We start from the raw sequence: 21,428 nt of genomic DNA, 5'->3' as shown, positions 1-21,428 counted from the left end.
TTTCCAATAAAATATGCCCTTTCTGAAGTTTCTGTGACAACGCCTTCTATAAAAACCTTATATACCCCAGGATATTACTTATAACCCTGGTCCTGAGGGTTTTTGGGGAGTGTTCTCCACAAAATTTATTTTATATCCGGAAATCAACTCCGCTGAACAAAAAGGATATCTTAATATTTTTATTGGCTGTGTTTGAGGGAATGTTGGGGGTGGGAGGGGGCTGGATGCCCTCCAATCACTTTTGACTATTAAGAATGGCACTAGCACTTTGAATTTCCAAACAAATGAGCCCCTTTTGAAGTTTCTATGACAACACCTTCTATGAAAACCTTATAAACCCCAGAATATAGCTTAAAACCCTTGCCCTAAGGGTTGTTAGGGAGTGTCCTCCTCAAAAACGTATTTTCTATCAGCAAATCAACTATGCTGAACAAAATTGTAGCAATAATGGATTGTTGTTATTACGGGTTGTGATAGAAAAATTGGTATTTGAATCAAACGTATTCTTATTAATCAAAAACAAAACCCGGCTTTCTCAATATATACATATTAATCGAATTGTATTTTAATGCTGATTTTGAATATCTTAGAATTATTTCATTTAATTTATTCTATCAAAAGTTACGAGGAACTAAGAATTATTGAACTAGAAATACTGACGTCTAAGAGCTTTGTTCCCACGATACAATTAGATCTTACTTAAAAGATACGAAGTCTTATAGACTAGCAGGGGTTAGAAACTCTTTCCAAACTGTGGCAATGACGACCTTTGGTACTTTTAGGAATGAAGAATCGTGGCCTCTTCTTTCTTGAGCTATCTGGAGATGAGATTCCCTTAGGAGCGTTTACCTTGGAGACTTGCGAACCAGTGACCTGTTATCGGACTAGACGCAGACATATAAATGAAATAAACACAGATAAAAAGACAATAGATTTATTGAACTTACATGCTTAGTTGCACAGCAACGGGTCACTTCAATGACAATAACGGTGACAAGAATATAAGAATTTCGTCTGAATCTCTCTAGGTCTGATTTTCTAATCGTTTCAGATCTGACTTAAGATTAAAATTAAAAGCACATCTATCCCACTACCAAACGCAGTTCTTTCGTCCTACGCTGTAAGGACTGCTCGCCATTGGCTCACGTGGCACAAGGACGCGAATCCTCGTCCAATAATCTATTTTAAATATTTTTGATGATTCAAGCATTCACACGATTTTTTGCCATTTAAACTTCTTAGAAATATTGTGCATAGCATTTTTTTGCTACTAATTATCTTAGCGAAATTCGAACGACTAGCGTCGTTGTTTGACTGAAGCTAGAATGCAATTTATCTTTTTACTGATTAAAAATTTAGACTCTTGGAAGCGGTATTTGAAATCAATTAGGGGACGTTTAATTTCTGCCCGAATCATCTTTAGAAGGAAAGAATCTTGTATTTTAAATACATCTTAAAAAGTATCTATCTTAAAAAGTCGTAAGCTGCCTTTTGTTTTCCCTTTAAATGTTCAAATTCGTAATCTAGGTCTTGGATTTTCATAATCCATCTAGCTAGAATGCCCGTGGGGTTTTTAAATGTGCGCAGGTACTGCAAGCTTTTATGGTCTGATCTTAATATAAATTTTCTACCAATTAAATAATGTCTAAATTTGTCCAAGTGGTAGATAATAGATAACAATTCTAAGTTTGTGGCGGAATAACTACTTTCGCCTTTTGATAATGTTTTACTTGAATAGCATATAACTTTTTCTATTTGTTTGGGTGTTCCCTGTAGAGGGTTAGGGTTTTCTACCGGGATTATTTGCGAAAGGATAGCGCCTATGCCCTTTGAGCTAGCATCCGTGGTAACGATGAATTCTGTTTTCGAAATCAGGGAGTGACAAAATTGGTTAGGAATTGAGTACTTTTTTAAAACGGTCTAGCGAAGTTTGAGCTTCCTTTGACTAGGTAACATTATGGGAGTTTTATTTGGTTAATTCCGTGAAGGGATTTGCAATTTGGACATAATTATGCACAAATTTTCTAAAGTAGCCAGTAAGGCCTAAAATTCCTCTTAAATTCTTTCATAGTTCTGGGGGGCTTGAGGTTTTCAACACATTTTATTTTATCAGGGTTTGGGGATATCTCTCCCTGGGTTATTACCACTCCTAAAAATTTAATTTTAGATTGAAATAAATTTACTTTCTCGGCTGACATTTTAAATTGACTAGCCTGAACTTCTCAAACACCTTAGCTAACGTTGCTAAGTGTTGTTCAGTGTTTTCCCCCACGCATATAATATCATCAACAAAATGAATCGTATTCTTTAATCCTCTTAACAGGTGCAAAGGGAGTCTACATAGCGCGCTTGAACTTGTTTTAAGCCCAAATGGTACTCTCAAGTATTCATGAGAACCATATTCGGATGCTGAAAATGCAGTTTTATGAACATCCTTTTCGGCTATTTTCACTTGGTGGTAGCCTTGGATAAGGTCCAAAGAAGTAAAAATTTTGTTTTTGCTTGAAATTGAGTCAAGGATTTCATCTATTCTTGGTAGAGGAAATTTATCGCTAACTACTTGTTTGTTGAGGGCTCTTTAGTCTACTACGAGTCTAAGATCTCCATTCTTTTTTGGTACTAAGATCACTGGTGCGCTATATGGACTTATACTTGGGCGTATAATTTCGTTTTTTTCTAATTCATTGATTTTATTTTTTAACCCGTTTTTGTGCTTATATGTCAGACGGTATGGCTGTTTTGCTACGGGATTACCAGTCTTTTAAAATTAAATATAAAAAAAATGTAAAATACCGAAGTAAAATTAGGATTCAGAAAAAAAAAACATAAATTTACAAAAAAATTAGCATAGTTTTTTCTTAAGTTCAATATCCGTAATATAATCCATATTAAATTTGTTTAAAAATTGCGATTTAGTCAAAGGATATTCGTTATTTGAAGTTTTTATACCGTTAACTAGGTTTCTTTTAGAATTTTCCCATCTATTTAAATCATTTTCCGTTAAAACCTGGATTTGGACTAAACAAGTCCCCTTTTTAATTGTAACTGTATCATTTTCGTGGTTATTATTGGTTACCCAAATAAAACCTTCCCCTTTGTCACAAGATATAATCTGTTCCTCGCATAACAGATTTTCGAGTATTTCAGACGGTGTCGCATACCATATTTCTGATTTGCTAATTACTGGCTCAGTCATTTGTGATATTTGAATTTTTTGCATCGTTTTTGGAGGGATTTTTGTTTTCTTTATCGCAAATCCGTAATATTTTTCGTCATTTTCATTGTTTATTAGATTCATACTGGCGCTATGCTGCGCCATTGCGGCATCTTGCGGCGTCATGTTGGGTTTTATTATGTTCTTCCATAATTCCGCTATTTTCTTAATTTCATTTGAACTGTACTGTCGCATATTTCCTATTTTTATTTTCGCAGATTCAATACTGTTATTATTTAAATATACTTCATTTCTGCAATATCTCTCAGGGTAATTGAACCAATTTCCAATTATGCCATGTCCTTGCGAGACATGAGGTTCAAAATACTTCGACATTATACCACTAGAAATTTTGTTTACTGTTATGTTATCTTCGTAACCTCTGTTACGATTTCTTAAGGTAGAAATTTCTTACCCTACCTTAGCTGGGTAGACAAGTTTCTCGTTAGCTACGTCTAATAGTATTCTATTAGACCTTAGAAAATTTGCCCCTATAATAGCTTCATATGGAAAATTGTCACATATAATAAAATTTGTAATGAAGGTTCTATTGTCTCTTTTTTTACGTTTAGGCAAATTGACCCTTTTGCATTTAATTTATGACCTGTAACACTTGTTAAATTGGGATTATTAGGGTTCCTTTGTCGCCTAATGTGCAGAGGCAACATATTAAATACGCAAGAGTTTATTATATTTACAGTAGCTCCGCTGTCAACTAAGGCCGTAAAGTAAACGTTGTCTGCACAAAAATCATTAAATATAGATAGCTTGTTATTAATATCACTACAGGAAGGCACTAATATTGTCTTGGACCCATTAAATATTCCTTGCACCCTCTGGATCCAATTTATGTTTCTGAGGGGCCCAACACGTTTCTCTGAGGATTTTTTTTCATGTGTTGGTGCCCGTAATAGATGTTCAGACATATTGGGTTCCCTAGGCATATTTAAATGATTTACGTCTGTCTGTCTTCTCCATGTATTATTATGGTAACGTGGATGTCTCGTGTCAGTGCCGTTTGCTGGCGTTGACTGCCAATACCGTTGGCCTACGAAATTTTCATTTCTTGTTGGCAAATATTCGTGATTTCTATATGGCATTCTTGCATTATATTGGCTTTGGCAGGTATTTGGGTTTTCAAATTGGTAATTAATTTGTTTATTGGGGGAGGGTTATAAAAATTTGGTTGGTACGCATTATAAGGTATTGATTGGCGCAATCCCCCCGGCTATAGCCTATTGCACGACATGTGCTAAAATTTGTTCTTCTGAACAAATTGTTGCCGTGATTTTGCGTATTACCGACAGCATTTCTTGGTATGGGATTGGGGACATAGTGGCACTCTCTCGCTATGTGGCCAACATGATTGCAATTATAACACCTTATTATTGTAAGGTTAATGGGCTGAAAACGTACTGTTTTCTGCCTCGCGGGTTCTGGCGTTTTGTTTCTTTTTGGCACTGGGGATTTATCCCTTGAAAAGAAATTGGGGGGTGCCTGATCGCCCTTGAAAATTATGTTCGCGTTTGAGTCGCCTAGGCTATTTATTTTTGCTTTACTATGATTAGCAACCATTTAATCAACTTTGATTAGTTGCTCTACCTCCTGAACTGCGAGATCCAGCGTCTGAATATTTTTCGATATTACCACCCTATATAGTTTTGGGGGTAGCCCTTGCAAAAAGGTGTTTCGTATGACTTTTTCATACAGTTGCCCAGAATCACTTCCGTATTTTGCTTCTACAGAAATGTGTATGTTATCGAGATATTCCCCTATATTTTGTGAAAAATCAAAGCTTACTACTCCGTGTATTAATTTATTTATAGAACTGGTTTCTATAAATCTCTCTTTGAATGCTTTTAACAAGTCATCAACCGTATTTATTGGCAAGTTGGCGTTATTGCCTATAGTATGTTTGACCTGTTTTAGAAAGGTTAAGGCCTGGCCTCTTAATCGTAGAAGCAGCATGTCTTTTAATGCTCCAAAGTCTGTTTTTGTTAATTGTACAAACTGGGTCAATTGGATATTAAATTCGTCAATATCCGACTGACCATTGTACTCTGGTATAGATTTTGCAATCTGTATATTTTTTGCGACTAACTTTTGCACTATTAATAACTCGGTTAGTTCATCCATTTTTTTTTGCGTTTATATCAACTTAAAACTTTACTTAACCTATTTTGGGGTAGGCTATTATCTCCTATGAGATATAAGGGGTTTGCTATCGTAGCCTAGCGGTTCTAGGCCTAATGAATTTACTTATATGTCTGTATCTTTCCCAATAATTAAATTCAAATTAAAAAGTTTTATAGCCTAACTAGTTCGCAAGTTTTTCTCCAATTTCCGACTCGCGCCATTTGTAGCAATAATCGATTGTTATATAGATGTTTGTGGTGATAGAAATCTGACGTCTCAAAGCTTTGTTTCCACGGTGCAATTAGATATGACTTCAAGAGATACGAATTCTTATAGGCTAGCAGGGGTTAGAAACTCTTTCTAAGCTGTGGCGATGACAACTTTTGGTGCTTGTAGGGATGAAAAAGCGTGGCCTCTTCTTTCTTGAGCTATCTGGAGATCAGATTCCTTTGGGAGCATTTACCTTGGAGACATACGAACTAATTACCTATCATCAGACTGGATGCAGACATATAAAATGAAATAAACACAAATAAAAAGACAATAGATTTATTGAACTTACATGCTTAGTTGCACAGCAACGGGTCACTTCAATGACAATAACGGTGACAAGAATATAAGAATTTCGTCTGAATCTCTCTAGGTCTGATTTTCTAATCGTTTCAGATCTGACTTAAGATTAAAATTAAAAGCACATCTATCCCACTACCAAACGCAGTTCTTTCGTCCTGCACTGTAAGGACTGCTCGCCATTGGCTCACGTGGCACAAGGACGCGAATCCTCGTCCAATAATCTCTTTTAAATATTTTTGATGATTCAAGCATTCACACGATTTTTTGCCATTTAAACTTCTTAGAAATATTGTGCATAGCATTTTTTGCTACTAATTATCTTAGCGAAATTCAAATGAATAGCGTCGTTGTGTGATTGAAGCTAGAACGCAGTTTCTATTTTTTCTTTTTACGAATTTATACTGTTGGAAGTGGTATTTGAAATCAATTAGGAAACGTTTAATCTCTACCCGAATCATCTTTAGAAGGAAAGAATACTTTATTTAAAATATATCGTGGTACAAAATGGCTATCTCAAAATTTTAATTGGATGTATTTGTGGAAATGATGGGTGTGGGGGGGGGGGGCTAGTTGCCCTCCAATTACTTTTGACTATTAAAAAGGGTACTAGCCCTTTGAATTTCCAATCGAATGAGCCTGTTTTGAAGTTTCTACAACAACGCCTTCTATAAAAACCTTATATGCCCCCAGGGCATAACTTAAAACCCTTGCCCTGAGGGTTGTGGGGGAGTCTCCTCCTCAAAACATATTTTCTATCTGGAAATCAACTACGCTGAACAAAATGGCTATCTCAAAATTTTGATTGGATGTGTTTGGGGGAATGATGGGCATGTGGGGGGACTACTTGCCCTCCAATCGCTTTCGACTATTAAAAAGGGCATTAGCCACTCCAATTTACAGTCGAATGAGCCCTTTTTAAAGTTCCTATGACGACTCCATCGATACGAAGTGCCCAGGTATGGAGAAAAAAACCCAAAAAACAACACATTGTGCCGACATGGTTCTTTACTTAGGCAGCGCTAGCGCGCTGCCTATGAAAATGCGGGCGTGAGAGGGGGTTAGATACTGTCCAATCCCTTTCAACTAATAAAAAGGGCACTAGCCCTTTGAATTTCCAATCAAATGAGTCTTTTTTGAAGTTTTAATGACAACACCTCCTATAAAAACCTTATATGCCCCCAGGGCATAACTTAAAACCCTGGCACTGAGGGTTTTGGGGGAGTGTCGTCCTCAAAGATATATGTTCTATCTGGAAAACAACTATACTGAACAAAATGGCTATCTCAAAATTTTGATTGGATGTGTGTGGGGGACTGATGGGTGCGGGGGGGACTAGTTGCCCTCCAATCACTTTCGACTATTAAAAGGGCACTAGCTCTTTGAATTTCCAATCGAATGAGTCTTTCTTGAAGTTTCTACGACAACGCCTTCTATAAAAACTTTATATGCCCCCAGGACATAACTTAAAACCCTGGCCCTGAGGGTTGTAGGGGAGTGTCCTCCTCAAAAACATATTTTCTATGTGGAAATCAACTATGCGGAAATAAATGGTTATCTTAAAATTTTGATTGGATGTCTTTGGGGAATGATTGGCGTGGGGGGGGGGGCTTGTTGCCCTCCAATCACTTTCGACTAATAAAAAGGTTACTAGCCCTTTGAATTTCCAATCGAATGAGCCTTTTTTGAAGTTTCTACAACAATACCTTCTATAAAAACCTTATATGCCCTCAGGGCATAACTTAAAACCCTTTCCGCGAGGGTTGTGGGGGAGTGTCCTCCTCAAAAAGATATTTTCTATCTTGAAAACAACTAAGCAGAACAAAATGGCTATCTACACCTTTGGATTGGATGGGGGTGAGAGCAGGATAATCGTGGGGGGGGCTAGTGGCACTCTGGCTGCATGTGTCAAGTAAAAAGGGCACTATTCCTGCGTAGTTCCAATTAAGATTGCTTGTCTAGAGGTTTTTACGACACCACTATCTTTAAAAACCTTGAATGCCCCCAGATCATAACAAAACATCCGAGACTCAAGAGCTGTGGAGAGTTACCCTCTTCAAAAAGATATTTTGTATCTAGAAATCAACTTTGCTGAATAAAATGGCTGTGTTAAAATTTTGATTGGATGTGTTTGGGGGAATGATGGGCGTGGGGAGGGGGGGGGTTAGTTGCCTTCCAATCACTTTCGACTATTAAAAAGGGCACTAGCCACTCTAATTTGCCATCGAATGAGCCGTTTTCGAACTTTCTAGAACAACTCCTTTGATACAAAGTGCCCGGGTATGGAGAAAAAGAAAACCCCAAAAAACAACACATTGTGCCCACATCATTCTTTACTTAGGCAGCGCGCTAGCGCTGCCTATGATGTTGCTGTTGTAACCTTTTGACAACTCTTCTGGTTATTACGTGTCTTGATTTTGTCTGACACCCCTCTGAATATTTACTATATGTTTTATTTAATACACTTAGTCTTTTTGGAGACTCAGGGACAAACATGCCCCCTTTGACCAACCTTATTTATAAGCAATGGGGAGCTTGCAGAGCTCACAATGTTTCCCCAAGGGGCTGTGGGGGGGGAGTTGTCAGGACTGGAGAATCAAATATCTTTAGGGGGAGGGTAGTTAAAAATTGCATGGGAGGAGGACTTGTTAACCCTCAACCACTTTTCAACATCCCCCACAATAAGCCCTGAAAGTGTAAACTTACTACCATCAGCTGTTCTTGAGATATTGCAGATATGCCTTTTTGATAAACTGAATATGCATACTATCCTTGGATTTAGTTTAACATAACCTCCAATATAATTCAAAGTTTTGTCTTAATACCCTTAATCTGTTCTGTCACATCCAGAATCAAACATTCCTCCTTTTCATAATGATAAATTCTGCATGTAAAAAAAGGACAAATGGCTTAATTTACAATACTTGCCTTGGGTGTTCTGGAGGGCACTGCATACCTGGGGATATAGTTACAAGACACTTTGAAGATTTTGAACAAAACTGCTTTTAATTTTTTTAGTAGTTTTGAGAGGAGGTAGTATCTAAAAATGTCAATGGGTGCTAGTTGCCCTTTGACCACTCTTCAACATATCCATCAACATATCGTGAAAGTTTAAACTAAATACCCTCAGCTTTTTCTTCGATATTGCTGACATTGCGTTTTGACAACTAGCATGTACATTGTGTGTCTGATTGAATTTGGCATCCCCTTCAAAATGCGTCTGGGCTTATGTCATCCCAGTTGTATAGTAATTTGACATTTAGACTGTTTTGAATAAGCTGGCTATTTCAGAATTCTGTTCAAACTTTTTTGGTGGGAGGGTAGCTAAAAACGTTATGAGAGGGGATGGCAGCCCTACAGCCACTTTTCAACATCCCCTACAACATGTCCAGAAAACTTCCCTTTTCAATAATCTGCAATTAAAGGTTTCATAGTTGAATTTCAATTCATTACCAGATATCTTGGGATCAAAAGAAACACCAGACTTCACAAGGCAGCAATTATTCTGTATATACCACCCTCCATATATAAGTCACAGTTCAATCCTCTTCAGGGACACTCTCGGACTCAAACTTAAAAGTATTACTGGCACCACAAAGAAAATTTGTATGTTGCCCTATAAGACAAGGAATAATCGTACCTCCATAGGAGGCACAGACCAAGGGGGGACCTTGTCCCTGGGGGTCCATAATAGAATCTGGGGCACCCTTGCCCGGGGTCAAATACAGGCGTAAAAGGAAGAAGGCCCCTCAAATGTACACTTAAAAGGGCCCACTGGTTTGTCCACAAGTCCCATGAGTTGCAAACCTTCTCCCAGTAATGGGTTAAATTGCAAGGATCTCAACCAAACCAAAATACCAACTAAATATTTAATTTAAAAAAAAAAGCTATAATGTGGTTTCTCAACAAGCCAAAGGTTATTGTCTGGTACAGACAGCATGAAAAACCAGGTAGAAGTCATGGTAGGCTCCAAGATTGCAAGGATCTCAACCAAACCAAAAAACCAACTAAATATTTAATTAAAAAAAGCTATAATGTGGTTTCTTAACAAGCCAAAGGTTATTGTCTGGTATAGACAGCATGAAAAACCAGGTAGAAGTCATGGTAGCTCCAAGATTGCAAGGATCTCAACCAAACCAAAATACCAACTAAATATATAATTAAAAAAAACTATAATTTTGTTTCTCAACAAGCCAAAGGTTATTGTCTAGTGCAGACAGCATGACAAATTGGGTATTCACAATGCAAGTTCTCAAGTGTGTTTCATATTTTAGACAACTACCTGATTATACTTAAATAGGCTAGCATGTAGTTGCAACTGTTGTCTAAATTTAAAGGTTTTCCAATATTATAGTCAGTTAATCCCAACTGGTCTAGTCCTAACCATCAGCCAGTCATAACATCTAACCCTATGCACATAAGGTTCATGATTAGAAGCCTGCTGTAAGGATACATGTGAAGAAAACAATTCCTACTTCATAAAATGCGGAAAAATTGTAGCTAACACATTTTGTGTACAGCTTCACTATACTTAACCCCAACCTCCTTAATGCACCAATGTATACTTCAAGCCAGAGCTTACGCTACACAATTATTATTAATACTTCTTTAAGCCACTGAGTGGGTATAGGTCTGCCTTGATGCAGGTGAGCCATGTTTTCCTCTGTCCTCCATGTTTTTTTTGTTATTTTTAATCCTTGAAGACATGTACATCTGAGGGCTACATTGACAAAGGTGTGTTGTTGGTGGCAAATTGCCTAGCCAAACCATCAGAGTCTTCTTTGTTTGATTATAATTGTTTGCCAAATCATATTGTTGATGGCAAATTTTGTTGAGTTCATCATTTTTGACTCAATCATAGACTTAGATGTCAATGATTCTCACTACACATGAATGGTCAGTTGCATTGAGGGCTTGTGTGTTGGATGTTTTCAGAGTCCATGTCTCACAGCTGTGTATTTGGACAGACTGAATGACAGCCTGATATAGGACCTATCCTTATTCTTGTCTTCAAAATGACTTTCTGGTTCCATAATGAATGATTTAGTTCAGTGAAGGCTCTTGACTAATTTTCAATTGACTGACAATTGTCAACCAAATTTCTGATGTGTATCCTCCTATTGGGTCTACCAGAGTGCCTAGGTAATTGAATTAAGATATCTTGTCTATGGGCAACTGTTCTAGTAAGATTGTAGGGTCTTGAGATGATGTACCTGACACCATGACTTTTGTCTTCAAACAGCTTATCTTCTGGCCCACCAGAAAGGATTTTTCAGATACTTCTGATAGAATCAATTAAGCTTCTGAAAAAGATTCAGCTAATAAGCTAATATTGTCAGTGTAGTTCAGATCAGCAGAGGCATCCCAAGGTGGGTGCACTGGCCCCCTACCTTTTTTGGCATTTGGTAAAATTTTTCCCAAAGGCAAAAATTTCAGCAGAAATTTTGCAAAATTCCCGAGTTCTGCAGAAAATTTGGCAGAAATCAAATAGCAACTCATTAAAATCTATGAAGTTTGCCCCTCCCTCCCCCAATGGAAAGATGCTTTGGATGCCCCTGCAGGTCAGTGACCACAAAATTGGGACTTATTTCAACACCTTAGAAGGTGCTATTTTGCTGGTAATAATTCAGCTGATTACGACATTAAATAAGACAGGAGACAATATATATCCCTGTTGGACACCAAAATCATGGAGAGCTCCCCACCAATCTGAATTTGGGCTTTTGTATACTGGTAGTATGCTTGAATATTTCTGACTATCTTATCTGGTACTCTATTCACCATCATGGCCTTCCAGATTCCATATCCTAGAGCAGAGTCAAAAGCTGCTATAAAATCTATGAATAGACACTGTTGGTTTCTAGTATTTTGCCCTGTGCTCAAGGATCTATCTTAAGACAAATAGCTGGTCAATTCTTCCCATGCCAGGACTGGAGAATCAAATATCTTTAGGGGGAGGGTAGTTAAAAATTGCATGGGAGGAGGACTTGTTGACCCTCAACCACTTTTCAACATCCCCCACAATAAGCCCTGAAAGTGTAAACTTACTACCATCAGCTGTTCTTGAGATATTGCAGATATGCCTTTTTGATAAACTGAATATGCATACTATCCTTGGATTTAGTTTAACATAACCTCCAATATAATTCAAAGTTTCGTCTTAATATCCTTAATCTGTTCTGTCACATCCAGAATCAAACATTCCTCCTTTTCATAATGATAAATTCTGCATGTAAAAAAAGGACAAATGGCTTAATTTACAATACTTGCCCTGGGTGTTCTGGAGGGCACTGCATACCTGGGGATATAGTTACTAGACACTTTGAAGATTTTGAACAAAACTGCTTTTAATTTTTTTAGTAGTTTTGAGAGGAGGTAGCATCTAAAAATGTCAATGGGTGCTAGTTCCCCTTTGACCACTCTTCAACATATCCATCAACATATCGTGAAAGTTTCAACTAAATACCCTCAGCTTTTTCTTAGATATTGCTGACATTGCTTTTTGACAACTAGCATGTACATTGTGTGTCTGATTGAATTTGGCATCCCCTTCAAAATGCGTCTGGGCTTATGTCATCCCAGTAGTATAGTAATTTGGCATTTAGACTGTTTTGAATAAGCTGGCTATTTCAGAATTCTGTTCAAACTTTTTTGGTGGGAGGGTAGCTAAAAACGTTATGAGAGGGAATGGCAGCCCTCCAGCCACTTTTCAACATACCCTTATGGTAGAAATAGGGATAGATGGTATCCCAGCCTAGGTAAATTTGGTGTAGGGAAAGAAAACAGTAATGGATACAGACTTGTAATTTTGTAGGTATAACAATCTAGTTATAACCAATACAGTGTTTGGTCATAAAATGGCCCATAGGTTAACTTGGTATTTATATAATGGTAAGATACCTAATCTTATTAATTATATTATAGTAAACCGGAGACTGTTCGGATCGACACAAAATACTAGGGTAAATAGGAATGCTGCTATTGATGTTAAAAGTAAAGATCACCATCTAGTAGTGTCAAGCGCTAATTTGAAGCTGAAATTTTGGAAGAGTAACTTCCTCCTGGGAAGTTATGATGCTGGTGGACTCCAAGAATAGAATTTGAGAGACACTTTCCAGGCACAGTTGAATAATAAACTTGACAGTTCAAAATTTGATAATGTGGAATGATGGTTGGAATAGTTTTAGAAAAATGATTTGTGAAGTTGCTGAAGGTGTATTAGGGAAGAAAGCTAGAACTGCAGCTAAGAATATTAGTGAAAAAGCTTTATGTTCAATAGAAAGGAGAAAGGACTTGTACAAGAATTATCTGAGTGATAAATCGTATGAAAACAAAAGAAATGTAAAGAAAGTAGAGAAAGCATTAAAATATGAACTAAGGAGATGTGAAGTGGAGGCCCTGGATAAAATTGCCGAGGATCTGGAAGATGCAGCTAGACGGCATAATAGTAAAATTTTGTACTGGCTCGTTAACAAATTGAGAGGGAGTAGTCAATCCGGACTTGGCCCAGTTAAAGATAAGAATGGGGCCGCAATTAGCGATAAGGAAAAAACTAAAGAGAGATGGGCCGAACATTTTGAGAACTTGCTTAACCAAGATAGAGTTGCAGGGAAAAACATAGAGGAAAATGAAAAAGTTTGTGATACCTTGGATGTGAAGGAAGATTTATTTTGTGAGGAAAAATTAGCGACAGTACTGAAAGGATTAAAAAATAATAAGGGTCTAGGTGCTGATAGGGTGGTAAATGAGTTTCTTAAATATTGTGGCTCTGAGGTTTGAAACAAGTTACTGAAGATTATGAATATGATTTTTGAAAAATGGGAAGTACCTAACGATTTTAGGAAAACCTTAATTAAGCCACTTTATAAGAAGGTGATAAAAGTGAGTTTAATAATTATCGAGGCATTAGTCTGGTCTCCGTAGGTAGCAAATTACTTAGTAATATGATACTTTTTAAACTGAGAGATGCTGTAGACAAAGTTTTAAGAGAAGAACAGCGCGGTTTTAGAAAAGGTAGAGGAAGTGTCGACCAAATTTTCACTCTGAGGCTAATATTTGAGAAGTGCCTGAGTTTTCAAACACCTTTAGTCCTCAGTTTTATAGATTATGAGCAAGCGTTCGAGTCTGTTCACAGAAGGGCTTTAGTAAAGGTTTTATTCTTGTATGGTATACCAGATAAATACATCAAAGTCATAGGTGCCATGTACGAAAATAACACAGCTGTGCTTAAGGTAGGACCTGAGGCACGCAGCTGGTTTTGTCTTAAGTCAGGAGTCAAGCAGGTTGTGTTCTATCCCCCTTTATATGGATTGTTTTGATGGAGTTTGTCTTAAGGAGCACAGGAAAGGCAATGGGAGACCACGGAATCAAAGTTGGAGGAAAAACTCTTCTGGACTTAGATCATGCTGACGATTTTAGCGTCCTATATGAAAGTATTAGCAAAATCAATTGACTTTTAGAGGTTCTGTTGGTTCAGGGTCCTAAAATATGTCTGAAATTAAATGTTAGGACAACTAAGTCACTAAGGCTAGGAATAAGTGAAAAAGGAAAGGTGATGTTGCGTAATGAAAAGATTGATCAGGTGGGCAGATTCACTTACCTTTGTAATATTATTAGTAAATATGGTAGGAGCAGTTAAGATGTTAAAAGTAGAATAGCCAAGGCTCATATTTTTTGTTCACAGTTAAAAAAAGTATAGAAGAATAGGACGATAAGTCTGCAAACCAAGATTAGAATATTAGAAGCTACAGTGATGACAGTGGTCAAATATGGCTCTGAAGCATGGACGCTCCGAAAAGCGGATGAAGATTTGCTAGATGTTTTCCAGAGAAATTGCTTGAGGATTGTTCTGGGTACCCGGCTGACTGACCGTGTTTCAAACAATAGGCTATACGAAAAATGTGGTTCAATACCGCTCTCAAGGGCTAAAATGAAAGAAAGGTTGAGGTGGTTAGGGCACGTTGTGCGGATGAAGGATGACAGATTGCCGAAGATTGTTCTTTTCAGCCAACCATCTAGGGCTAAACGGAAAGCAGGTCGTCCCCTTATGGGGTGGGTGGACGTCATAAAGAAAGCTTTATAGGAAATGGGAACTTCGTGGGCGGTTGTAAAAAGGGAGGCTTTGAATAGATTGGGGTGGCGGAGGAGCGTGCGTAGCTGTATTGGCCTCAGGCGGCTTGGTGCTGCGGTGAGTTGTTAGTAGTAGTAGTAGTAGTAGAATTAGAAGTGATTCAATAGACCCTAACCACCATGCTTTCACCTGTAAGATATCCTCAAGATCTTAAAGTCCTCCCTAATGCCTGCTCTGCAGATTTTGCCAAAAAGGCAATGAGACAGTGGACCATTTACGGACAAACTGTTCTGCCCCAGAGATAAAATCAAGCAACAGCAATCTACCTCTTCTGGGAGCATTCTAGGTTCTAGATATTCCACCAGCAGCATTATACCATATGCACCTAGAGTTGGACCAGCAAATCTCGAGGGAGGTCTGCTTGGCCTTTTGGATTTTTTACAATATCAAAGCTTTTCAAAGTCATTATTTTTAGATACCACCATTAGCATCAAATGGATGTATAAATGTAAGTATGTATAGTTAAGATCTCGAGTCAGTTAAAATGTCAACTTCTTAATTGAACAGGTGAAATACTTTAAAAAGATGAGGAACTATCTCAGTGGCTTAATTTGCAGCAATTTGGCAGAGTAAATCCAATCTTCTGGGGAAAATTGGATAGGTCAAAATAGGCCACTATTAAAAGGCCTATATTAAAAAAAGGGAAGCCAAGCATTTAAAGAAATTTTGAGCTTGCTGAACCACAATAAAACCATGTACTTTGAATCCCTGACTATGAATGATCAACTTGGCATTAGGTTCTGACTTGAGTTTCATATTTTTATCTTGGTTTTAGATATTATTTGTAAACTGTTTTAAGTTGGTTAAGAAATCTTATTTTAGAACTGATTAAATTTCTAATCATGCTGAAAATATCAACCTTTCTAATGTTCCTGTTGTTAAGCAGGGTCATTTAGGAAGTTTTATTAGAGTAACTGTTTTTCCTACAGGGTAAATTTAATGAAGACAAGAGTCAAAACCCCTAAGCTAAAGCAGCTAATCGATAGAATAATATCAATATAAAATTAAATAATTATGAAAGTGCCAAAAACCAAAGCCTTTGAACAATTTAAATCCCAATTTTTAAACCTTTCTTATCAATATTTTAAACCATCAAAACCTTTTCTTGGAAAAATTTGTATTTGGCAACTTCTAAATCTATGATTTCAATAGTGTTGTTGGTCATTGTTTCTATTTTGCTTATATTAAATTTGTAATGTAGGCTACCATGTGAAAAGGGTTATTATTGCTTGCTTTTTTCTTAGGAACCTTTTGTTTCTAGTCATAGCTGTAAAACAGAAGCATAACAGGATCTGCAGCATAACAGCATAACGGGTTATTATTGCTTGCATGTTTCTTAGGAACCTTTTGTTTCTAGTCATAGTTGTAAAACAGAAGCATAACAGCATCTGCAGCATAACGGGTTATTATTGCTCGCATGTTTCTTAGTGACCTTTTGTTTCTAGTCATAGTTGTAAAACAGAAGCATAACAGCATAATGGGTTATTATTGCTTGCTTTTTTCTTAGGAACCTTTTGTTTCTAGTCATAGCTGTAAAACAGAAGCATAACAGCTTCTGCAGCATAACAGCATATTGGGTTATTATTGCTTGCATGTTTCTTAGGGACCTTTTGTTTGTAGTCATAGTTGTAAAACGAAGCATAACAGCATCTGCAGCATAACAAAATAACGGGTTATTATTGCTTGCATGTTTCTTAGGGACCTCTTGTTTCTGGTCATAGTTGTAAAACAGAAGCATAACAGCATCTGCAGCATAACAAAATAACGGGTTATTATTGCTTGCATGTTTCTTAGGGACCTTTTGTTTCTAGTCATAGTTGTAAAACAGAAGCATAACAGCATAACAGCATAACGGGTTATTATTGCTTGCATGTTTGTTAGGGCTCTTTTGTTTCTAGTCATAGTTGTAAAACAGAAGCATAACAGCATCTGCAGCATAACGGGTTATTATTGCTCGCATGTTTCTTAGTGACCTTTTGTTTCTAGTCATAGTTGTAAAACAGAAGCATAACAGCATAATGGGTTATTATTTCTTGCATGTTTCTTAGGACCTTTTGCTTCTAGTCATAGTTGTAAAACAGAAGCATATCAGCATCTGCAGCATAACGGTTTATTATTGCTTGCATGTTTCTTAGGGAAATTTTTTTTTTAGTCATAGTTGTAAAACAGAAGCATAACAGCATCTGCAGCATAACAGCATAACGGATTATTATTGCTTGCATGTTTCTTAGGGACCTTTTTTTCTAGTCATAGTTGTAAAACAGAAGCATAACAGCATCTGCAGCATCCAAGTTTAACAGCATCTGCTGCATTTCAACTTGTTCAAATTTTTAAGATCTCTGCCATGAACTCGTCTCAAACTTCTGAAGCAGCTGCACTTCTCACTTTTTCTGATGATTCTGCTGTTCAGAAAGGTAAGATGAACATTTTTGAGATATCTGTTTACCACACAGTGCTTCCATTTAAGAGAAATGATTTCAATCATAAGTCAGTTTTTATAAACCTTTCTTTTGCTATTTCTTAGTTTGAATATTTTAAGCACTGCCTAAGTAAAGAGCAAAGTAGGCTATATGTATTATTTATTTAATATTTTTGTTGCAAAGGCACTTCTTATAGAAGGAGTTGCTGTTGAAACTTCAGAGGGGGTTCATAGAATCAGAAATTATAGGTTATAGTGTCCTTTTTAAGATTCAAAAGTGATTGGAGGGCAAGCAGCTCCCTCCCTCAGAATCTTTGTTCTCCTAAAGACCTTCAATAGAAATTTTAATATAGCCGTTTTGTTTAGAATAGTTGAAAGGTAAAATACCTATGCCCCTGTGGATCCCCCCCTCCCCATGGCCCATTGGACAAATGTTGCAGGTTTTGCAATTCTCTATTTTATACATACAATATTTGTTACTGGGAAAGGGGGGTATGTTTGTACCTTGATGTCCAAAAAGACTATGAATATTAAGGTAAAGCTTTTAGGGAATGTTGAACACAAGTAAAACATGCTACATGCATGCACATTTTGAAAAGGTATATCTTGGGAATGGATTAGGGTATTAAGTTGAAATTTTCATGAAACTATGAGGAGGAATGTTCTAATGACCAGAAGACAACGTGTAGACACTGCTACTACCACTACAAGCACTACTTCTAATGTGACTGCTACTAAATGGTATTAGGGTGAATGTTTTAAGAACTATGGAGGGAAGTTGAACTAAATCAAAACGCACATTTACTTATATATTTATATGTGAATATATACATACTTAATATATGCATACTTGTTGTGATAAGGGTTTATTGATAATATTTCTAGAGTAGCTTAGATTATTAAGTTTAAACCTTTATTGTATGATGAGGATTCAACTGACTAAAAGGCAAGATCTGCATATCATCACTGTTACTATTGCTACTCATATCTACTGTTACTACTATATCTACTACTACAAAAGGACATCAGCAATGTCCCAGGAACTGCTTGGTGTATTAAGTTTATGGTGAAACTTTCGGGGAAAGTTTGTGTTGCTATAAGGCTTAATCAAAAGGCACTGTGTGTATTGCCTACTTCCTAAAGGAAATAAACTTCCTCTTCTGTCAAAGCCAGAAAATCAATCCTTGGTAGAAATTAACAATTTTTGCTGACAATTAATATTGTCATTTAAAAATAACTTGCAATAAATTTATTTTCCTGGTTGTTTAATATGAAAAGTCATGAGTAAAATATTATGCTTGAAACATCAATATTTTTATTATTATAAATAAATGTAATTTTTCTGAATTAGTAAGCAAAGTGGGCGTGGAACGGGTGTTAGTTGCCCTCAAATCACTTTTGACTATTAAAAAGGGCACCAGACCTTTGAATTTCCAATCAAATGAGCTTTTTTTGAAGTTTCTACGACAAAGATTTCAATAAAAACTTATATGCCCCCAGGGCATAACTTATAACCCTTGACCTGAAGACTGTGGGGCGAATGTCCTGCTCAAAGTTATAATCTCCTGAACTTTAAACTGCATGGAACAAAATGGCTATCTCAAAACTTTGATTTGGATGTGTTTTGGGAAATGGTGGGCTTGGAAGGGGTGTTAGTTGCCTTCCAATCACTTTCGAATATTAAAAACGGCACTAGCCATTTCAACTCCCAATCGAATGAGCTTTTTTTGAAGTTTCTGCGACAACGCGTTCTATAAAAACCTTATATGCCTATAGGGCATAACTAACAACCTTTGCTCTGAGGGCTGTGGGGGGGGGGGTTGTCATCCTCAAAGACCTAGTTTTAGAACTTTCAACTACATTGAACAAAATGGTTATCTTAAAATTTTGATTGGATGCGTTTAGGGGAAAGGGGGGCGTGAAAGGGGGCTTAGGTGCCCTCCAATCACTTTCGACGATTAAGAAGGGCATTAGCCATTTGAATTTCAAATCTAGTGTGACTTTTGTGAAGTTTCGACAACAGAGCGTTCTGTAAAAACACCACAGACACCCAGGGCAGAATTCAAAATCCTTGCCTTGACGACTGTGGGGGAGTGTCCTTCTTAAACACATAATTTCTATCTGGAAATCAACTACGCTGAACGAAATGGGTATCTCAATTTTGATTGGATGTGTTTTGGGAAATGGTGGGCGTGGAAGGGGTTTTAGTTACCTTCGACTAGTAAAAAGGGCACAAGCCACTCCGATTTCCAATTGAATGAGCCCTTTTCGTGCCCTGCTCTAAAGGGAAAAAAAAGAATACTTTGTACCAACATCGTCCTTTCATGCCCCCAGGGCATAACTTACAACCCTGGCCCTGAAGGCTGTGGGGGAGTGTCCTCCTCAAAAACATAATTTCGATTTGGAAATCAACTACGCTGAACAAAATGGCTATCTCAAAATTTTGATTGGATGTGTTTGGGAAAAGGGTGGGCGTGGAAGGGGTGTTAGTTGCCTTCCCTTCACTTTCGACTATTAAAAGGGGCACATGCCACTCCAATTTTTAATTGAATGAGCCATTTTCGAAGTTTCTATAATAACTTCTTCGATACGAACTGCCCTGCTCTAAAGGAAAAAAAAATAACAAATAATACATTTTGCCAACATCGTTCTTATATGCCCTCAGTGCATAACTTAATACCCATGCCCCGAGGGTTGTGGGGGAGTGTCCTCCTCAAAAACATATTTTCTATCTGGAAATCAACAAAGGTGAACAAAATGGTTATCTCAAAATTTTGATTGGATGTGTTTGGGGGAATGATGGGTGTGGGGGGGGGGGGCTAGTTGTCCTCCAACGCTTTCGACTATTAAAAGGGCCCTAGCCCTTTGAATTGCCAATCGAATGAGCCTTTTTGGAAGTTTCTATGACAACGTCTTTTTTAAAAAACCTTATATGCCCCAGGGCATAACTTACAACCCTTGTTCTGAAGGCTGTGGGGGATTGTCCTCCTCAAAGACATAATTTCTATGTGGAAATCAACTACGCTGAACCAAATGGCTATCTCAAAATCTTGATTGGATGTGTTTTGGGAAATGGTGGGCGTGGAAGGGGTGTTAGTTGCCTTCCAATCATTTTCGACTGTTAAAAAGGGCACAAGCCACTCCAATTTCCAATTGAATGAGTCCTTTTCGAAGTTTCTACGACAACTTCTTTGATACAAATTGCCCTGCTCTAAAGGAAAAAAATAATAAATAATACATTGTGCCAAAATCGCTCTTATATGCCCACAGGGCATAACTTAAAACCCTAGCCCCGAGGGTTGTGGGGGATTTTCCACCTCAAAAACAAATTTTCTATATGGAAATCAACTACGCTGAACAAATTGGCTATATCAAAATTTTGATTTGATGTGTTTGGGGGAATGAGGGGCGTGAGGGGGGGGGGGGGGTTAGTTGCCCTCCAGTCACTTTTGACTATGAAAAAGGGCACTAGCCACTCCAATTTCCAATCGAATTAACCCTTTTCGATATTTCTACGACAACTCCTTCGATACAAAGTGCCCGGATATCGAAAAAAAATAATACATTGTGCCAACATCGTTCTTTACTTAGGCAGCGCTATTGCGCTACCTATGATAGTTTATTGGGTTGGGGATGGAGTGTGCCGAGCTTAATTGGCTCTTTGTTGATATTTATATAAGTTATTTGGGTGGGTGAGAGCCACAACAAGATGCAGAAAATATCTTTAAATAGAGTAATTATTCATCAGACCTAACAATCACTTTTATTGGATGGATATCAGTAAATTGAAGTACATTTACTAATTCCTACTTTTTTACAAATTCCTTTTATTTGGCATTGCCATTGAAGAAAGAAAAATAGCCAAGGAAAACAAAATTTTTCAAGATCTCTTTTGGGATTTCCCTTAACTAATAATTAAATTTTGCCGTTTTTGTTTTGCAATTCCTAGTTAACTTTGA

At 37.3% G+C, this 21,428-nt stretch overlaps 1 protein-coding gene across 1 annotated transcript in view; it reads left to right on the top strand.

The window, feature by feature from the left end:
• The window catches only part of LOC148942352 (uncharacterized), a 56,005-nt gene that overhangs the window by 20,957 nt on the left and 13,620 nt on the right, over positions 1 to 21,428 (top strand). Inside the window, exon 2 of the mRNA XM_089103642.1 lies at positions 17,298 to 17,464. Within this exon, the coding sequence (XP_088959768.1) occupies positions 17,395 to 17,464 (70 nt within the window). The 5' untranslated portion in view covers positions 17,298 to 17,394. The remainder of the gene's footprint in view (positions 1 to 17,297; positions 17,465 to 21,428) is intronic.

This window comes from Artemia sp. Qi Xiang Cuo, chromosome 17 (genome assembly GCF_049724085.1).
Source record: "Artemia sp. Qi Xiang Cuo chromosome 17, ASM4972408v1, whole genome shotgun sequence".
NCBI classification, from domain to species: domain Eukaryota; kingdom Metazoa; phylum Arthropoda; class Branchiopoda; order Anostraca; family Artemiidae; genus Artemia; species Artemia sp. Qi Xiang Cuo.
Note: the sequence above shows the minus strand (reverse complement) of the source record. Positions and strands in the feature narration are given on the sequence as shown.